Here is a 21,284-nt window from a genome sequence, read left to right as displayed (position 1 = left end):
TTCTGAGCTACAATTCTTTATGTAGTTCCCTTGAGAAAGCAGTAGATTACACCAATTTGGGTAGTTTACACCCCATCTAACACTGGAAGGTCCATTTCAGAACAGATGTCCACAATTTATCAGTATAAAAATAATAAATACATAATAATGGAGCCTGCAGGGAGTTCACCTAGCCAACAAAAACTGAGTAAGATCTGCATGTACAACAAAGACAGAGAAAAGAGGCCTGAGCTAGTGCCAAGTCAAGGCAATCCATCTGTGTGATGCAGCACCACAATCCAGTTTCCAACTTGTGCCAGACACAGGTGAGTTATTTTTGCCCCATGCTACATCTTTGTTAATAAACTGAGTTTCTCAGCATGGCTTCTTAACTCACATATGGTGCTAGGTGAAGATTGCACCCAGATCCCTGCTGGCTCCCAGCTAGCCACCTTACCTCTCTTGCCCCATGCTCTCCAATTCCAGCGCCTGGGGTAGTTTGAATAGACTGAGGTCTAGTCTATCTTCTGTCCTATATATTTCCATGACCAGAGAAAACTGTTCCGTACATTCTGGCATAATTTAATGATAAATACTAAGCTCATGCGGAAAACTGTACAACTGGTTTTTTTGGCTTTTAATGTTTCAAGATTTACTTTCCAATTTAACAGCCCAGGTCTCTCCCTTTTTGTTTGTTTGTAACTTAAACACTGGTAATAAACTAAATACTGCTTTCTTGTATTATTTGAAATAATACACAATCAAAGAGTCACAGTCAACATTTTATGTTAAAAATCATATGAGATTTTTGATCCTGGGTATGGTAAATAAAAATACCCTGGGTTGTCTCAGAATGTTTCCAGGGTGCTTACTTACTTGTTCTGCCATAGACTCTTTCACTGGTTTCGTATTTCCCACTCCTTGTGCTGACCGTGACACTGTACTGCCTCCCTGGGACCAGACTGGTGAATACACATTCATTTTCATCCTTTGGGACACTTCTTGTTTGGATGAAATCATTGTTGTTCCTGATGGTCACTTCATAATTATCAAAATATCCAGATGCATGTAACCAAGACACCTTCAAGTAGTCACTTCTGGCTGAATTGCTGACAGTGAGTCCCTGGACACTTGAAGGGACTGAAAGAATAAAAAAAAAAACCAGAAATTTCCAGAAGTTACCAGAGTTGTGGCAGAGACCTGTATTTGTGGTAGTTACTAGACTTTTGTGAGGAAGTTGCAAAAACCCAACAATTTTTTAAAGTAATTTAAGTAATAAAGTTTAAGTAATTTTAAGTAATAAAGTAGTATCTGCACTTTCCAGGTTGCTTTACATCTTATGACAATAAAATGGTTTGCCTTTCTAATTTTGGTCTTATGGAACTTGCTCCATTTTTGTAAGTGTAGTGAGTTCCGCAGACAAACACTGATCCAAAATTTGGTTCTTGTCCTTTTGTGGCTGTTCCTTGGATTTTCACTTAGATCATGAGAAGACTAGAATTGCACTAACTTGATACTCTTTGTTATTTTAACACCCCTTACAATCTTTCATTTGTTCTACTGGTCTACCAAGTGTAAAGTTTTAGTTTTTTTCACTTTTGAGAAAGTTTTAAAAGGTTCTCCATCACTACTGCATCCTTTTCTGAGATTTCTCTATACTTGTTATAATATCCTTGAAAATTGCATGACCAAAACCATAGATGTGTGTTACATTACCAAAACCAATTGACATGGATGTTACTCATTATTTTGACACGTCACTAATATTTTACTAATTAGCCTATCCTTTTCTGTTCTTTCAGTGCCTGAGTAACTTTCTGAGGAGATGCTCTGCAGGATATACTTGAAGGGCCACATAGAGGCAATAAGAGCAGGACAACATATTTGAGCCAAAACTGACACATTATTTCTGTTGACTCATAAGGACTGACATTACCTTCACTCATGCTAAGGCATTTTTGCATGAAATAAAGGAGCAACAGGTCCATAAGAATAAAACTAGGTCCGTAATTTTATGGTTTGACCCTCCAATCCCTAGTCATCCATCCCAGTTTGGTCAGATATTGATAAATCATTGGTAATGGCTGTACATCAGCCATTACCAACATAAAAATGGTTACAGTGACTGTACTTGCCCAGAGCCACTCTTTACCTGTTCGTTCCTGGCTGAGGGAATGGTTTTCATACTTTCCACTCTTGGTGGTTATCATCACATCGTAAAGTGTCCCAGGAGTAAGGCTGCTGAAGGAGCATTCACTGAATGATTTGGAAATGGTGAGAGTCTGAACAATCTTGTCATCATGAGAGAGTGTTACCAAATAACTGTCTACATCTCCAGAAGCTGGCAGCCAAGAAACACTGAGGTAGTCACTCCGACCTGAGTTATTTACTGTTACTCCAGTCACACTGGAAGGAACTGTGCAATACAGAGGAAAAAAACAAACAAAAATTGCATTTACTAGCCAATTCTTATTGTTGTGAGTATCCCTGTAATGCCATCCCCTGCAAAATAAGAAGTCTGGGACTCCTGAGAAGTTCTGCACTGACTGCCTCTCAGCAACATTCATCTCCTTTTTTAAATACAGTGGAGGAAATTGTCCTTGGTGGCCTGATCCCAGCACTTCTAAAATGCTAGAAGCTGAGTTATCCTATCAAATTGCCATTCCTCAGTAACGGCAATAACTGGTGAGGCTGGTAAGAGGCTGAGGCCCACAGCTGAATGTTTCATTTCCAGTGGGTTTTCTGACGCCTAGTGGACAAAACATGAATGTCACTTGTTTTTCAAGCCAGCAAGGTGAGCTCAAAGGCTTCACATTGCCCGTACTATCATCACTCAGGTACAAAATTCAGTTTTTACAGGGACAGAACTTAGACATAATGAACTTCCAAATTTTAAATGGACTCTGCTGCACTCAACTTACTTATCTCAGCAGAGGGGCTGGCCAACAGCTGGCAGAGTCAACCCCCCCCCCCCGCCTCCCACCACCTCCCTGCTGTTACAAAATAACTACTCTACTTTAAGCCTTTTGGTATTATTCTACTCCATTTTTTTTCAGGCTTGTTTGCCTTTTCACCTGAAAATAGTGGTTTTCAAGGAGAACATTGCAGAAAACTGCAAAATGCCTTTGCCAAATTCACATAATGGGTAAAATTGCACTATGTTGCCAAATTTTCCCTCTAAATATCCACAGAACTAGTATTACATTTCATGACTCTTTAAACCTAAAAAATTTGATGCAACAGTAAATCTTGTTTATGAAGTACAGAAGGACCTCATAATAACTAATTAGCCCTGGTGGACATTCTTTGATGCTGGATTAAAGAAAAAGAATGAGTTGTGAGAAACTGAGACACAAATTCACCCTGTGGGTGAATCACCAACCTTTAGGCAGGTTCTTGGCACACATAAGTAAGGAGCAATCATACTACACCACCACCACATAGCCAATGGAACAAGAAAGTCCCTTCCAAGGAGTGATTTGCCCAGACAGTTGTTCATTACTCTCAGGGCATATTTTTGTCTTTGTTACAGAGTGATCCTGCTGTACAGTTCCCACTGCAGTGAGAGCAGTTAGCTCTCTAAAGCTATATTTACACAAATCTGCACAGCCAGTGTGCACATATTGGAGCTGTACGGATGAAACTCCTGTTTTTCTGAATTCCCAGTGTAGTGGCTTAAACACAAGAACATTCTCTTAGATGAATTCAACTATCAAAAAGCGTGCTGGAGTGTTTTCTTTTTTACCTGTTCTTTCCTCTGCAATTGTTTGCCTTGAAGATATCCCTCCACTGACAGTGGTGACAACAACTGAATAGAGTCCTCCAGGTTTCAGGGCATAGAAATTGTATCTGTTAGTTTCACTGGGAACAGTTTCATTTTTAATGACAACATTCTCATGAATCAGTAGCACTTGGTATGAGTCTACATCTCCCAATGCTCTTGTCCAGTTGGTGAACAAGCTGTTGGTTGATCCCTGACTTGACACAGTCAGACCTGTCACTTGGGCTGGCACTGGAAAGGAAATCGTCATACTGTTACTGAGGAGAAACAAAATAAAACAAAACAAAATCCCCCAAAGAACACAAGTTTAGTCACACTGAGGAAGTGCATCAAAAGAACATTCCAATTTGCAGCCAGACTCAACAGGACTAAAAATACTTTAACTGGGGACTGCTTCCTGTCTGGGATGTGGTCTATGGGAAACTAACTAAGACACAGAAAGGTCTTTCAGCCTTTAGCACAACTTTTCTCAGACAGATGAAAATGATTCAAGATCCAGGAACTGAAAGAGATGGCATTTTATAAATACCATTAAATAAAAGCCATCCATTTAGGAAATCATTCAGGGTTTTTGATGACTACTTCAAATATAGTCTGTGCATTTAATTTTCCCTTTCCTCTCCCATTCCCAATCTTTAATTTCTAATAAATAGCAAACTTGTTTGAAGAATACCTCAGGCACAGTCATCTATGCTGTGTCAGACTCTTTAATTTTGAGGATAATGGAAATGCATGGTTATGGTTTAACTCTTTATGCAAGAAGATCTGCAGGATAACAACTTTTATAGCATCAAAAGATGAATTGTTAAACAAACATAACATTTATCTAAGCATAAGCTCATGAACTTAGCAAGACCAAAAAGGATCAAGAAATAACAAAGGAATGTAATATGTAGCACAAATTTCACCCCCAATCCTCTTTTTTAATTTGGTTTGACAATATTTGGTCAAAGCAAGGAAATACAATTACTTCTAAAGATTTCTTTTTACATGACCAAGCACAACTGAAATAAAGAAGACTCTAACTTTATAAAATATGAATGCATTCTTCCACTCTTGTTTTTTATCAGTCTTTTTGCACACATAGTACTGGTTTAGTAATCATTAACAAAAGCTAGAAAGTTAGGCACAAAGCTGAAGAAAAAGCAAAGTTGATCAAAAACTCAGTCAAAAATCCTTCCAGTTTTATAATGTTCTCATAATATAGTTAGCTCCAACAAGACACTAAAATGCCATATTTCTGTGCTAAATGCTCATTTCAGTGCTCTTTGCAAGTAAGACCTACTTCTGTCATGTTTATAGCAATATTTTTAAGCCTACTAAGCTGTCCTGCTGCAAGGAAGATTCAGAGGTTTGGAACACTTATTAAAACCTGTGTTCTAGCTAAATAATGTTTGTTCTTTATAACTCACTTTGAATGTAATATTGACACACTATCAGTGCCTGATATGTTTTCAAGCATTGACTCATACTAGTGAAGTGGGACCTTTATGGCTGAATAAGTCCCCTAAAGGGGTATAAGGCAGATGGAAGTGAAATTCCAGTTATCTAATAACATAACAGGAAAAGTATAAGCTAAACTTCTCAGGCCTTGGAAGGAGTTATAAAATTTAAGTAAGGACCACCATCAACCCTAGGAATGCTTCGATTCAAACACAAGCAGCTTATTTTTCCCTGTGCTGTGCAAGGCCAGAGCTACATTTTAAAACTTTACTTGCACTGGAGAATGTTTAAGTCAGTGCTTTAGCAGAGTAAAGCAACTTGCATGGTTTAAAACTTGCACGTGTGCACAAAATCAGCACCCTGCAGGGGGTAAGCATGGGATCTTCCTTGTGACACAGTCATCATCCTCAGTAACAAACACATATTCTGAAATCAGAAGAGCAAAAAGATTAGAAACACATCTTCAAGTTCACATATGTGACCTTGTGTCGGTCAGCCTTGGAATGTTCCCCCTAAAGTAACATTTTCCTGTGTGGTGATGTTTCTCTTTTTCCTAGATGATGGATGCTTTGCATCAAGGAAGTGACTCTCCTGAAAATACACAATGAAAATGGCTCTTCTTAAATGGAATCTTGTGCTAATGTAGATTGACTAGATATGACAAAATATTTCAGAAAACTGTTCTGCCAGGAATTACACATCTATTTTCCAAAAGTCTTAAATAAATACAGCAAGATAACTGACAGTCAGAAATTAGAGACTCAGGCATGCAACTTTTTTACTGAGGAAACAAACATAAGATCAAGACTTTTGAGATTTAGACACCAAGTTAATTAAGTCCACTGCAAAGCAAAAAGAAAATTGTTAATGGTTGACAGAAGTAAAGATTAAAACAGTTTGACAAGATGATACCTGTTCTTCCTTCTACTGAAGTCCAGTTGCTTAAAGTCCCACTAATGGTAGTGATGATTGCTGTATATTTCCTTCCAGGTATCAAGTCAGTGAAAGTGAATTCCTTAGCTTCTTTTGCAAGTCCTTTTTTTACAATAGGGAGCTCACTGACTTCCAGGGAAACCACATAGCTGTCCCATTCTGCAACAGGGGTCATCCACATGACACTAAGTGAAGTTTCATTAGCATGCTTCACACGGAGCTGGAGAACAGGCTCTGGAGCTGGAAAAGCACACAGATATAACAAGAACAAAACTATGTGGTGAGCACACATGCCCTACCTCAAGCTGTTGTAGGAAATGTGTTCTGTAAGACAGAAATGTGACAGCAGCAGAGTATCTGCAATCAAGAGGAGATTCTTTACCTTTTTCTAGGAAGCCATTCTTATAAATCTAGTATTTGTGCCCCTCTTCCAGTAAAGGACTGTTAGCAGCAGACTTCAGCAATGCACTATGGCTATAATGCTTAGGTTTAAACTTACACCAGGATATATATTTTAGTGCAAATGGAAGTGCAGGGAAGTCAGCAAACTTCCTCTTGAACTCTGGGCACTGAACAGGGATATAAGACATTTGTACTACAAATCAGACCTACAACAATGTAGGTCTGACAAACAAGGATGCAAATTATAAGGTCAGAGTGACATTGATTTTGCATTGATTTATACCTAAGTCAAGCTGAGAGACACTTCAAACTACAGGGGCATAAAAGAAAGAATCTGATCAGTGAATTTCTCTGTGTGTTCATGTGTGTCTGTGCCTGCATACCCAGCAAGCATGTCTTGCCCAATATAGTCCCTGATCTGATTTTGTCTCTGCCACATTGAAAAAAAACTCACTTTCCAAGTCTGTGGGTTAATGTCAGAGAAAACTGAGTCACAACAGGGCCTAATACCTGTACTTCATAAAAGACACATTAGGCACCTCACTGTGGGTCAAACACAGTCATGATATACCCACTGCTGGATATTATTAAATGGACCATGTTCTAATCACAGAATTGCTTAGGTTGGAAAAGACCTCTAAAATCATTGGGTCCAACTCTTAATCATTTAGCTGAGTCAATTAAAAGTAACACCATAAAGTTAAATTACTTGCAACATATGTCAAAGTAAGAAAGATGAGACTGTATCTTGCTCTGATCAAGTTTGCTACAAGTCAGAGAAAGCTTCAGTTCTGTAGCTTCTACTGGTCTTGCTGTTGTGCAAAATTAACAAAATTAAGTTCTTGGGGAATGACAGGTAAGGGTATAGTAGAAAAGGCAGGCCCCAGGAAGGGTGAGGATAAAGTAGTATGGCACTCCCCTATCCGACATTTTTCAGTCAAGTTAGCCTTGTGCCTTGCCTGTTATCCCTACTCTAAGTCTTCCTTTCCTCTGAATTGCACTTATTCTGCATTCACTAAGCAGAAATTCTAACAATTATATAAGAATTATTTTTTAAGATTGAAGCAAATGAGTTGTGGCTTTGACTAATACACTGCAAAAGAATTCCACTCATGTCCCTGCAGGGTATATGGATTTCCTTTGGAAACAAAGACTTGAACAAACTAACCCATTTTCTTTATGGAGCACAAAACGAGAACTGAGGTGTTAAAGGAGAGCCATACTAAGATACACCTTCACCATATGGTTAATATTCTTTACACAGACTGGCAAGGAAATATACTGATGAACAATACAGTAAGGCCTAGAGTGCTTTCTTTAACACCTTTATAGGGTGCCCTACAATCAGCTATAAATATAGCATTGAAATGAACATGTCATGTGACACCTGAGTCATAACAGAATCATTATATAGTTCCCATAGCTTTCACTAACAAAACATTTACTACAAATGTAATCCCGAAAGTTTTCACAGAACTGCTAAAATTATCTCTGTAGTTTACAAAGGAAGCTCCTTTTTACTGAATTAACAGTGAATTAATTAATTAATTCACTGTTAATTCAAAATTAATTGGTGGATTCCCAAGTACTCTTCCATTGCTCACAGAGCTGAACACTTTGCACTCTCACAGTGCCTGGCCAAGCATGCTGACCTGTTCTTCCCGTGCAGCTCGTCTTGCTCTGCAAATCGCCGCTCTCCACAATGACTTCCACGCCGTACTCTCTCCCTGGGATGAGGCCCGCATCACGGATGAGGTACTCGGTGCTGTCCTTGCCGAGGGTGGCGTTGAGCACCAGGGCGGAGCGGTTCCACAGGAGCAGGTGGTACCTCTCCCAGTCTCCCGCAGGGGGCACCCAGGTCACCCGCAGAGACCGCGGCCAGCCGCTAGCGCCGGCCTGCAGCTCCAAAACTTTCTGGGGATCTGGAGAAGGAGAAAAAGCAATTCTGAAGTGGGGTATTTCTGGTGAGATGTAAATGTACTGGCAAAACCTGTCTCACAGCACAGCTGTTGTACGAGCGCTTGGACTAGCTAGAGCAATGTGAGTTAGCTTGGTGCAAAGGTTGGCTTTCATTTTAAAGACAATTTTTACTCTTCCTCACAAAAACCACTCACTTATTTTCCTGCTGGTTTCTGACATCTGCCCATCAGAAATGGGCAACCCGTCTTAGGGCACCCTGTACACTTCTTGGATGCCCCTTGCAGTTTTCAGTCAGGTTCCCTGCACTTAAGCTCTCTTACAAATTATCAGTTTTTCACTGCTAACACTCAAACTTCAATCTCTATCAACCCAAGATACCAGCAGCAGAAATGCAAAGCCTAATGGCTTCTTTCACAGAAATAGCTTCTTCCACCTTGTATTCCCTAATTCCTCCCAACTGTAAAAGGCACTGAGGTTAAGACGCTGGTCTATTAAAGCATCCACTCCATCCTGTCCTGTACTTCAAGGATCCTAAATTTACAAGCCTAACCTTCTCCTGACTAACTGTATGCTCCTGCAGGTCACATTGGCCCACTGAAGATTTCTGATTTTCATGGAATAATTAAATGTTAGCCAGACCAAGCAGAGATTAGAGGGCAGATGCAGACCCTGAGGATAGGATACCTGTAAGCTTCATACTAAGATACTCAGAGATCAGCACTGGAGCCCTGAGACCATCCACAAGTATTAGCTACATAACAAGGCTAGCATCATGTTCTTATGCTTTATCTAGCTTAGCAAATATTTAATTGATCAGTAGGATCAATTAGTAGCAGAGGATTGAAGCCTCTTTACTAGCATCACAAAATACTCACCAGTTTCACTTTCCATGGGCATAGCTGGCTATCAGACCTAGAATTCCCATATGCCAGTGAATATGGGAAATGTGTTTCAATTTCTGAGTGAGTGGATAAAAGCACACAGTGTATTATTACGAAGCACAGATGAACTTACACCACAACAGATAAAGTTCAGCCTTGTCAGGCTGACTGGACATCACTATACCCTAATGGCACAAAGTTTCAGTCTCTGAGATGTCTGTATTTCTTACTACAACACACAGCCTGGTTCTGCTGCACCCTCTCAATACACAGCAATGTGTATTATGTTCTTGGGGACCTTGCTCTCTCTATGAATTACAGAGGGACCCTGAGAGCCTAATCCCTTCAGCATCTGTAGACCTGTCAGTCTGCACATAGGAATTTATCTCTGCTCCACAGAGCTTCTGCTGCACTGACTGTTTTCAAAGCTCTTGATGTCTGTGGTAAAGGAAGGAATTGCTTATGATCAGCATCCTTGGAAATAGGATTTGTAATCCCAAACTTTGAAAGCATGGTGTCTAGGTCACAAAGCTGGGGATCAGTGCTGTTAAATGAGGTCCTGAAGTTCTCCCTTTAGATTGAAATGGTAATCTTAAAGGACTTTAATGGTAGGCTAAACAAACAAAACAGACATGCATATAAACCAGTCCAGCTTTGTACCTTCTGGACATGAAAGACTTCTAGGGCTCTTCCAGCCTGCACTGAGAATGGGGTATCAGCCAGGTATGTCAAGGATGTGATTTTCACATGAGATGTTTAATTGTAGACAATAGATATGTACTAAAACAAATAATCTGCTCTCCTACACACACATTTTCTCCCTTTGGGCTCTGAGTCTACTAGAAATTTATGTATGCATTCTTCACTGAGTTTGACCTTATTTTTTACCATCTAACTTTTGCTCAGGCTAGGCTGTTGTGGAAGAGATGACACACCTCTAGGGTCAGTAATGCTGTAGGAGAATGATAAAGGATTTTTCAGGTTCAGAACTCATACAAAAGATACCTGAAAGAAAATTATTACTTCTGAAAGAAGTTAAAAACTCATAACTCAGCTCTATCTCAGCTGCCACATGCCTTTGTTAATCCACACTGTTTATAGTATGTTTATAAAGAAATCTGAGACGTAATCTTTTTCAGTTTCTAGATTTGTCTGGAAGAAGGAACAAGACTAGACCTTGCAAAATTACTTTAAAGACTGTTAATAATTTGACTACATGTGCACTTCCCCATAATGTAAATCAGTTTATGTAGTATGCGGAGCTGAATTCAAGACAACAAAGTTGGTCAGAAGTGCAGTAGTATGCAACAGTTTTATAACAGACTCACTCAACTAAAAGGTCCAAAAAAAATTCACGACTGTTGCCTGCTCCCAAGATATGCGGGAGCTGCTTTTGGCCGTCAGATTAACTGTTGCCACAGAGTCAGCAGGGGGTATTCCTGAAACAGTATTGTGCTCTTAATCTCATTTTGCCTGGAATCCAAATAATTTTGTCTCTTACAATGATTTGCTACAAGGGCAGTGTAGGCAAAGATTAGTTACAATGTTCTTACTGAAGCAGAAGACTTACATGTCCTCCCAGCTGCCATCCGATCGGTGAACAGCTCACCACTGATTGTGCGGGCAGTAACCTGATACAGACGTCCTGGAGTCAGCTTGTCAAACTGTGTCTCTGTGACTGGTGGCTGCACACTTTTGACTTCTTTAACTGATCCAAGATGAGACAGAGTGATATTATAGAAATTGAGGTTTCCTGAAGGTCTTCTCCACTTAACTTTTAAAGCGTCTAAACTGCCATCGTTAGTCACCATCAAATCTAAGACTTCAGCTGGGGCTAAAAAAAGAAAAGAAAGAGAATAAAATACAAAACATGTAAGACCTGCTGCCTCCCAAACTCCCATAGTTAATTTTTGATTTTCAATTGTTATATGAAATGGAGTATGAATGATTTTGCTGAACGGTGAAGACTGGTCACAGTTCACATCACTTTCCAAAATCACTTCCCTAAATGCCTCCCATGCAAAACCGCCACATTTGATAAGATTTCTGTAAAAGAAATTGCATCTTACTCTTCCCAGAAATTAAGGAGAGCAAAGGCATGACCCTTTTTTTCCCTACACAAGTGTTTTAACCATTGGACTCCAGTAGGATGTCATCTTATCATTATCTCTATGACCACAGAACTCCAGCCCGAAAAATGTTCCTGAAAAAAAAAAATCTATAACTCTAGTTCTTTGAATCAGTATTTCTTTGTGAAAAGAAAAAAATCTTGATAATCCCCAAAAACCCATACCGAACCCACCAAATAGGCAAACAAAAACCCCAAAGAACCCAAACCACCATTTGATATTATAATTCTTAACCTACTTTACATTTTTTTTTCTGCTTCCCTTTCACGCTTTTTCTACTTTCATTTTAGCCTCTACATTGTTGCAGTGGTAACTTAGGGAATTAAATAAGCTTATGGTGTCTCTAACTTGGAACACAAATCACATATTATTCTGAAATATGTCCTACAATGCTATTAGGTTATGGCCTTAGCTTCTTGTTTTGTTGTGGTGAATTCTGAAATCATACCTGTCCTGATTGTTTGAAAACTGCTGCTCTCCAATCCTGCAGCCTGGGCTATGATAGAGAGGTTATACAGGTGGCCTGCTGTAAGTCCTAAAAAGGTGTAGGAGGTAAGGGAGCCTTCCTGGTGAATCTCATGAACTGGCACACGATTATCCAGCAACAGCAGCCTGTAATGATCCACATGTCCAGAGCCAGGAGACCACGAAACGTGGATAGTGTCTGTCTTGACACTGACCTGAATGTTTTTCACAGGAGATGGCACTGTTGGTATAAAAAGGACACATGCTTAAGGCCTAATGGTTATCTCCATCATTTCAGCAATTTTAAATAGATTTAATCTTGGAATATGTTGGGTTTCCTCAGGGTTACTGAAAACCCAACCCCAAATATAAATAAAAATGAGACTCTATTCTTAGCAAACAATTCTTTATGTCAGTCAGAGATTCATACTTTATTTCTACTTATAATCAAGAGATACTTCATAAATATATATATATAGCCATGTAGAAGAATTATACCAATTTGCTAATTTCAAAATGCAGAAGTACAGAATACTGTAAGTGGTTTTATTCAGATGAACTACAGGAAAAGAAGTCCTACCAGTGGATCCACTTATATGAAGCTCTGGGGTAGTCTTATTTCCAGCAACAGCACTGAGGACAATGTTGTATTTATTCCCAGGAATGAGACTGGAAAATGTATTTTCTGTTTTTGAAATTCTTCCTGGTACGGAGACTTCTTGTATCTTTTTATTATCATGATCAAGTAATACTAGGTTATACATGTCCACCTTTCCTGAGGAAGGATCCCATTGAACCTGCAAGCTTGTGAGTGTAGTTTTTTCCTTATTAATTTCCAAACGAGATGGTGGCAAGGGATCTGCAGTTAGGAAAAAAAAAGCAGAAAACATAAACCCTTTCTTGCTTTGGCATTATCTGAAATTTTGCACAGCAGCACAAGAAATCTTCCAAAACTCTCCCTTTATCATCATCATGCCAATACTTTTCAAAAAGCTTTTTCTTTCTATTTATAAACACTGTACATTGAAGCCAGTCTACAAGAGAGTCTTGAAGAATTCAGAAATATTACTTTTCAGTATTTGTACACACTCACACAGACATACACATAGCAAAACACTTCCACTGTGGACATATATTGCAAGCTTGGAAATCTGCTGATAGTAAAATTGTAACAACTTTAGTAAGAAACAGCAAACATGTAAACCCAGTAAATTATACTCAGTGCCTCAGTGTACTGTAGCTTTATAGATGGCAGCAACAGCTTTCATTTCCTAGCACCCACACTAAACACTTTATCAGTTCAGGGTATGAGCATTTATACAATTTTAAGGGCAATAATCTTTTGCTTTTAGTATTAGCTTCAACAACTTCAAACAGATTCTGATACAACATGCTTCTGCTCTGCTGTAGTTCTGTTCATAAAAATTAAAAAAAACCCAAACAGTACATTGGATATACCCTAAGGAACTAATATTGGGCTTACTTCTCTGAAACTCTCAACATTCATTATGTTGTTTATTAAGAAACTCTCCAGTAAAATCCCCTGTGAAATAAGATACACTCTAAAGGAAAGAGAAACTGACCAAACCTAAAGAATCTGGTTGATTTTATACTCCAGGTGCATTTCCTCACTCACAAGACTTCATGCAAACCACACAAAATGTACTACATGTTGATGTACTAAGGTATTGACATTTATGTCTTCCAGTAAGGTTAAGCAAATGTTTATTAATAAGATATCATGAAACAACCCAAAGCAGTGAAATCGAGCCTTCATAAGCTGGGATGTTAAAGTTTCCCAACAATTTAGGAATAAATTTGCCTACCACAAGAGTACACTCTGTGCTACTCTTTCCTAGCATCAGACCAGGAGTGCAAGGTGCATCCAGGCTGAGAACTGTGGTCTCTGTATGAACAACATCTCAAAAACAGAAGAACCAGACTATTTTTCCAATACAGTCATTGCTGCTTGTTTCCCTGAACAAAGAAGACAAAAAAATGTCAATCACATAAGTTAAAAATGCAATGTAAGGGCTGCAAGGATGAAGTTGAACCTACCTCCCACCTACAAATACATAAGTAAGAGAGCCTTAGCAGCCTTTAAGCTGCTTTTTCTTCAAATTCTGGATGATGTGGAAGGTTTAATCACTTCCTACAAAGCTCTGCTGAGAACAAAGTAGTGCCAAGTTTTGGTGGCATACTTTGTCAATCAAATATATTAGGAATGTCAAGGAAGCATCTCCTTCCTTGGAAACAATCAAAAACTGACTGGACATGGTCCTGGGCAACCAGATCCAGGTGACCCTACTTGAGCCAGGTGCTTGGACCAGATGACCTCCAGAGGTCCCGTCCAACCTCAACCTTTCTATGGCTCGGAAAGCACTGTGTCCCTTTGAACCTAGATCTCTGCTTAAATTCAAATTCTTCCTTTGGACCACAAAGATGTTAGTGCTCTTCAGAAAAAGAGATGAAAACTAAACAAATTGATTTACAAAATCAATCAATAAAAGTAACTATCTTTTCTTGACTGCTTTCTTAAAGGCCAAAGTAAGTCTGTTTAAATCTGAAAAAGAAGAAAGTAACATTAAAGACCAAGCACATCAAACTTCAGGCCAAATAGTTAAAACTTCACCCAGTTACAGCAACTGAAACAGGAGGTTTTAATGAAAAGTGTCAGGAAATCTTAACAATAGGCTTGACTACCAGCTCCACCTATAATATACACTAAGCCAGTAAAGACTATTATGTTGGCAAAAGTGAATAGTGGGGGTATAATCTTGTTCCTTGAAGGCAATTGTTCTAATCCGAAAGGTCAGACTTTGGAAGTCAGAAATAAATTCCAGCACTATATATGGTCAGATGCACAGCCAGCTGAAAAAGTTTTAATTTGACTGACATTGAGAGAACAGTCATGATAACTATCAAGAAGTTTAACCCTTTCTGACTAACTTAGGACAAGGTCGACTGTTCTTTAGTCCTGCAAAAGTAATCACCATTGCCATCTGTATTATTTGCCAAATTTGACAAAAAAGATATCTGCATTTTTAGAAGCACTTTTACTGTCCTGGGTAATCTGTCTTCTAAGGTGCATGAGCAAAGAAGAAAGTTGCGTGCCTAGAAGGTGAAGTTCAGAAATTCAGACTTTATCTAATCTATCTGGTCCAGAAAACAAAACATTCAGTGCTTTGTACATCCGCTAGAACAAAGGAACAATGAGACTGGGAAGTGCCTGGGCTGAAAGAACCCTGGATGGAAACAAACACTTAAAAAACCATTTACATTGTTAGACAAGTCTCTGTTGGCAATGGTACAACACCGATATATCACAGAAATAAAATCTTTTCATCAAGATATTTTTATACCATTTGACACTATACAAATTAACGTCCCCTGGTCTACAAAGGCATCTTCCAGAGACTTAATGGTCTTTGAATTATATTGCAACTCCATTTTCACTTCTGGGGAAGAGGATATGCTTTCTCTGCACAGCTGCTGCAGATCCAATTTACAGATATGGCTATGTCAAACTCCAGTGACACGACTCCCAGATACAGCCTGTAAGCACAGAAACACACCTGCCTTATGCAGGAGAAAACAAAAACAGCTGGGAGGAATGAGCCCAGGACTTAGTAACGGGGAATTCCTGACAGTCTCAGTTATATTCCTACCATATTTTTTCCTGCCTTTCCCTCCTCATAAAACAGTAACCTACTTCATAAGGACTTTTCTGAAGATTAAGTAAAGAGGGTTGATTTCATTGTCTTTACTAAGCACAAATATCCATTTCTTTGGGATGATACGCGACTTAGAGAATCTTTATAATATTTTCTTCTGGTACTCTGCCTTTGAAATGATGATCATAATCATTACATGATTACAGATGATAGGATTATACAGCCTATAGTTAGAGCCATGTCACTTGTTTTTCCTACAGACAGCTAATAAATCAAATTTGTCCCAAATAACTTGAAATTTACAGGAGTGAACACATGGCCTGGGTATGCTTCTGGCACTTAAAGAGTTAAATATTACAATGAAAAACCACTCTAACAGTTGTGTCTTGGAAGATAGAATTTTATCTTCTTTTCATTCAAATATTTAATGGATTTTCTAACAAAAAATTATTTATAGTACTCTCAGTACAGGAGCCTTGAATTGGCTAGTAACATAATACAGCACTGCAATATTTTTTGTAGACTAAGATTCTGAAAATGGCATTTATAAGTCTATTTTAGAAGACATAGTTGAAAGTGGGGTAATTGCAAAATTGTTTTCCATAGCTCTCTAGACCAGTATCTCAAATCTGCATTTCAATTCTGAATTGAAATTTATAAATTTAACTGTAATTTAGGATCTATTTATATACTACTATTTTTACCTAGACCTAAGCATTCACTGAAATATAGTTATACTGTGCACAGACATTTGGAGATTTGAGAACTTAGAATGTATCTTACTTATAATTGGGAAAGACAAAATCCTACCATCTTTTGCAGTACATCAATTCTTAATCACAGAAATAGTTTTATTGAGAAAACAATATGACATGAAAGGACTGACAGGTGCATATCCCAGCTTTACAATGTCAGCAGCATGCTGACTAGTTGTATGGTTTTATGTGCTCTTTAATGTGCATATATATATATAACTTAGAAAAACCCCAACAAATTGTAAATATTAATATGAAGTAAATATGCATACTTGTGCCTACTGACATCTGTAATCTCAGTTTTGCAGTGGAAAATTTATCTGTAGTTAAGAGCTGATAAATGTGTTATCAGCTTTTTCTTCCTTTCCTATTCTACCAAAATAGCACAAATGTCCCCACTGTGTGTATTTCCATGCCTATGTATACATGGCTTATGAAGTGCATATGTGACTGTATTTTCCATCACTTTGGATGACCTATTTTAGTTCTGCTCTACAGGACTAAATACTTGCTGTTTTAAATTTACAACCCACAGACCAAAATTTCTTGAGTAAAAAAAGTCACTTTAGAGGAATAGTGTGGATTCTTGTACCACTATTTCATGCATCATTAGACTTAAGATCTATGTGTCCACAAGTGAAATAGAAGCTGCTCCTCCAAGAAAAGATTCACAAGGGAATCTGGTGTTACTGGAGAGTTTATGGAATCTTCTCGAGCTGCACAATTATTCAATCAGACTTTGAAACTTGCAAACAACATAGACCATGATTTTAATGTGACACTGTATACTCAAAAGGCCAATATGGTCCTCTCCAACCTTTTACATTACCGCTGCAACTGTGGCATGCATTATTCATTGCTTTCACCATGAGTTCCCAGTCAGAAAAGATCACACTCAAAATTTAACCAAATGTTTTGGATTTTATGTGCTTAGCTACTCCAGTATTTTGTATAAGAAACTTCATGAAAACTAAACTCAGAACTGGCACACAAAGATTTTTACAGGATTGAATATGAGCAAAAAGGTAGCTTCTGATCCAGGTATACAAACAAACCTGTAACTTTCTCACACTTTATCATGTGTATTTATTTTATCAAGACAATACAGATGTTCAAACATCATTTTGCAAAATAAAACACATGAGATGGGATTTCTTTCATTTCAACCAACTACACTTCAGCTTTCTGGTTTAACCTAGCCTTCTCTGATAGCCAGTGGAGAAAGCACCTTCAATGGACAGCTTAGCCCATCTTCCTTAGAAAAAGAGCTCAGGAAGGGAACCTCACTGACCAAGGTCAGACATTGTGGTTTTAGATGGCCCACGATAACTCAGTTCCACTGCCAGTGAAATTGGTAGAAATTTTGTTTACAATATGGCTGGAAAGACTGTTTATACTTCCATATTCACAGGACAATTTCCAAGAACGCATGCCTATGGACATTCAGACTCAGTAGATAGTAAACTAAAACTACTGTCATTAAGTTACAAAGAACAGGTGAAAAAGAGCTTCCATTAAATTGGTTTAAAATGCTGCCCCTAGTGGAAACATAAGAGGAATAATCCTCCCTCATTCTGCATTGAAAAGCTCAGTATGGACGACAATACAACATGGGTTGTTCACAGGCATAATTTAGAAAAATTCTTTAGGAAAAAAAAATTGGGGCTAATTGTCTATTTTGAACACCATCAAGCAATTCAACTCAAGGAACGCAAAGAACCACAGAACAATCTCAGCATCTCTCTGCAGAAAACATTCATGGCTCCTCAATTCTTATTTCATGCTTTTGACTGATCTCTGCTATCCAAATCCAAATGTAAACCTCATTTAAACTATGGTATACCAATTATCAGTATTTCAATTTAAACTTTAATCAGACTTTTCACTTTGATATCAGCTACATAATATGATTCTAATGATCAGCTCTTTCCAATCACTTTCATCGTACAGCCTGGAAAAATCTATTCAGTGATAAAAAAGTCATAAATGGCACGTACAAGCTTCTGTGTTAATGGTACAGCATTAATCAAAATGTGCTCTAAAGTGGTATCTTCTCACCTTCTATGCAAGTGTTCAATAATAGAGCTTTACTATACAGAAATGATGGTGATTTACACCTGCCTCTCTGATAATGGTTGATCTATTATTCCAATTTTCACATTACAAGTCATCAATATCAATATTAAAAATAATCAGCATGATGCACAACAAATTTAAATCACTTTCTGCATAGAAACTATTACTCATTTTTACCAACTGACATGACTTGTGCTTAATGTACAGCTATGACACCAGCAGACTTGTCAATGGATTTTTTTAAACTTGAGTTACCACAGGAAATTAATGGAGAGTATTTAGTGCATTTGTATGGTTAATGCAGGAAAAAGGTTCTGACAGAAAGCAACACCTCAGAACAGGTAATTGTGAAGTACTTGGCTGCTGTAATCTTCAATACTAATATTAAGTACCTCTCTAAAACTAACCTTAGGAGCAAATCAGAGAGGCATTTAATGATGGACTTTATTTAAGACATCTTTGTTTTGGGTCTTGAACTACTACCTTTAAGAGGTCAAACAGTATTATATTTTATCATCCTCACAAAGCACAACTAGAGCCTAGAAAGAAGCCAGTTGTGCCATTGCAGCTGTTGTCATTCAATGTCGTCCATTGCTTCACAGCTGAATTGTTCAGATGCCCACACAAACACGAATGCAGAAGGGGAGCTTTCCTTGGCAGCCCTCTGTCAGGCTGCTGGACCATTTTTACAGCCAGTCATGGATGTGTCACTGGAAGTGCTCTGTACACAACTGCATATCATAATACCTCACTGGTGATACCCAAGAAAAACAGAAGAAGGAAGTTTCAGCCTTACTTTCTGACTTTTAGTCTCTGGCTAGACAGAACCAAAGTATGGAAACGGGCTGAAACAGTACGTTACCCTTAAAGAAGGCTTACCTGCTATGAAATAGATTGTATTTTAAACACAGTAAATAAACTGTCAGCTGACGAACAATGTATTTGCATGAGCACGAAGGATGTTATGGGCTACTACGACAAAAACTTTTTTTTTAAACTTAATATCCTCACAGCACCTTCTTGTTTCAAGCCTGCTGGGTTAACTGTCGGCAGGAGTCACTTCTGGCAGTGGGCTAAAGAGAACTCAAGCGCTGGGCTGCTATGTTCAGCAAACACTGTCCACTTGCAGTAGCTGTAAATGCATCTCTCTCCTCCTCCTCTTGGAGCCGGCCGAAGCAAGGGGAGGAAAAGGAAAAGCCCGGCGTCCCTCCCCGCGCACCTGCCGCGCCCGCGCCCCTACCTGTCTGCAGGGAGATGTTGAGAGCCTCGCCGCCGGCGAGCGGCTCGATGCGCAGGTGGTACCAGGTCCCGGCCTGCAGGTCCCGCAGGGTGCAGCCGTAGGTGCCGTTGCCCGCGGGGGCGGGCTGGCAGCCGGCCGCCTCCCCGTCCTCGGAGCGCCCGCTCAGGCTGAAGTTGCAGGCGCGGCCCGCGGCGCCCCAGCGCAGCCGAACGCTCTGCCCGGCGACGCTCCGCTCCGTCAGGTTGGCGCTGCATCCCGCCGCCTGCTCCGGCGCGGCCTGCGGAGAGCGGGGAGAGCTCTGAGAGACCCGCCGGTACCCCCGGGCTCAGCCCCCAGCCCCGTCCCCGTGCTGTGCCGCTGCGGGGCGAACCTGCCCGTGTCCCCCAGGCTCGCCTGCGACCTGCGAGGGACGGCCCTACACCGCCCCCCTCCTCCCGGCCGCTCACCTTGGTCAGGGCCAGCGCCGTCCACAGGGCGAATCCTGCTCCATAGCTCAGCATCGCCGACACTTTTTAACGCCAAAAACGCTCGCGGGGAGAGGAAAAGGGGAAGGGACGGCGGGGTTGGGGTGGGGGTATCCGAAGAAGCGAAGTGGCGGCGGCGGGCCCCGGGGGCCCCCGCTCCCCGCCGGGCTCCGAGCCCTGTGCCGGGCCGCCCGCCTGCTGCATGCGCTCGGGGCTGCCCCGGCCGCCGAGCCGCCTCCCTGACACCGGCGTGGGGTGGGGGGGCTGCCCGCCCGCGGCTGAGGAGGAGCGGAGGAGGCGGGGGAGGCGGCCGCCGCTTCCCACGCTGCCATTCTGACCCGGGCTGACTCTCCCGGAGCCCTTCCCGCCGACTTCCGCAATCAAGAGGCGATTTCCTCGCGTCTCGCTGCGGGGGGCGAAGCTCGCCGACTCGGGACCTGCCGCCCACCGGGCAGGCGGCCGGCCCCGGGGTGCCGCCCCTCTCTCCTTAAGGATCCCACCTTCCTCCCGGCTTCTCTCCCACCCCACCTCTCTTCCTTCCTCGCCGCTTCCTCCTCATGTCGGTTTCTCCCTGTGTCTTGTCTTCCCAAGCGTTCCCCGGCGCACGGGGCCCTTCAGCGGTGCCGCTGACTGCACCTCGCCGGGCGCTGCCTTGCCTTGTCTCATGGCTGCATCGCCTCACAATGTCTTCTTGCCTCTGCCCCACCTCGCAGCTGCCTTGTCTCATGCTGACCTTGCCTCATTCCCACCTTGCCTCTTGCCTGCCTTGCCTCACGGCCATCTTGCCTCCTGTGGCTCCTTCTCCTCCTGCCTGCCACTCTTCTTGGACATTTCGCCTCATTCTTGCTTCATTCCACGGCCACCTCACCTTGCAAGCCTGCTCTCCTCACACCTGCCACCCTTCACAGCCATCCCTCCTCCTGGCCCACCCTCCTCTTGGCCTCAGCCATCAGTAACCCACCACTCCAGCTCCCGTGTCCCAAACTCAGATGTTTTTAAGGGTTAACCATAGAGCACCAAGGGCTCCGTTCTCTCGCTGGCCATGTGGCACTGCAGCAGGGCCTTGCATCCCAAAGAGCCCAGCTGAGCTCCTGCCTGCAGCAGCAGAGTCTGTGGGAGAGGCCAAGTCATCTCCGTTTTCT

General features: G+C 40.8%; 1 protein-coding gene across 4 annotated transcripts in view; it reads right to left on the bottom strand.

Annotated features, from left to right (window-relative positions):
* The window catches only part of PTPRB (protein tyrosine phosphatase receptor type B), a 62,733-nt gene that overhangs the window by 27,261 nt on the left and 14,188 nt on the right, over positions 1–21,284 (bottom strand). For 2 of the 4 annotated variants that reach the window (XM_063155059.1, XM_063155058.1), the window contains exons 1-10: positions 20,125–20,285; positions 19,679–19,955; positions 12,514–12,792; positions 11,917–12,174; positions 10,910–11,173; positions 8,191–8,460; positions 6,116–6,376; positions 3,725–3,991; positions 2,132–2,395; positions 856–1,119 (exon numbers count right to left, since the gene is read on the bottom strand). In XM_063155059.1, coding sequence (XP_063011129.1) covers positions 856–1,119; positions 2,132–2,395; positions 3,725–3,991; positions 6,116–6,376; positions 8,191–8,460; positions 10,910–11,173; positions 11,917–12,174; positions 12,514–12,792; positions 19,679–19,955; positions 20,125–20,178 — 2,458 coding nt within the window. In that variant the 5' untranslated portion in view covers positions 20,179–20,285. Of the gene's footprint in view, positions 1–855; positions 1,120–2,131; positions 2,396–3,724; positions 3,992–6,115; positions 6,377–8,190; positions 8,461–10,909; positions 11,174–11,916; positions 12,175–12,513; positions 12,793–19,678; positions 19,956–20,124; positions 20,286–21,284 lie in introns of those variants that run through there. The other 2 variants (XM_063155057.1, XM_063155056.1) reach the window with 1 other exon arrangement.

This window comes from Melospiza melodia, chromosome 4, assembly GCF_035770615.1.
Source record: "Melospiza melodia melodia isolate bMelMel2 chromosome 4, bMelMel2.pri, whole genome shotgun sequence".
NCBI classification, from domain to species: Eukaryota; Metazoa; Chordata; class Aves; order Passeriformes; family Passerellidae; genus Melospiza; species Melospiza melodia.
Note: the sequence above shows the minus strand (reverse complement) of the source record. Positions and strands in the feature narration are given on the sequence as shown.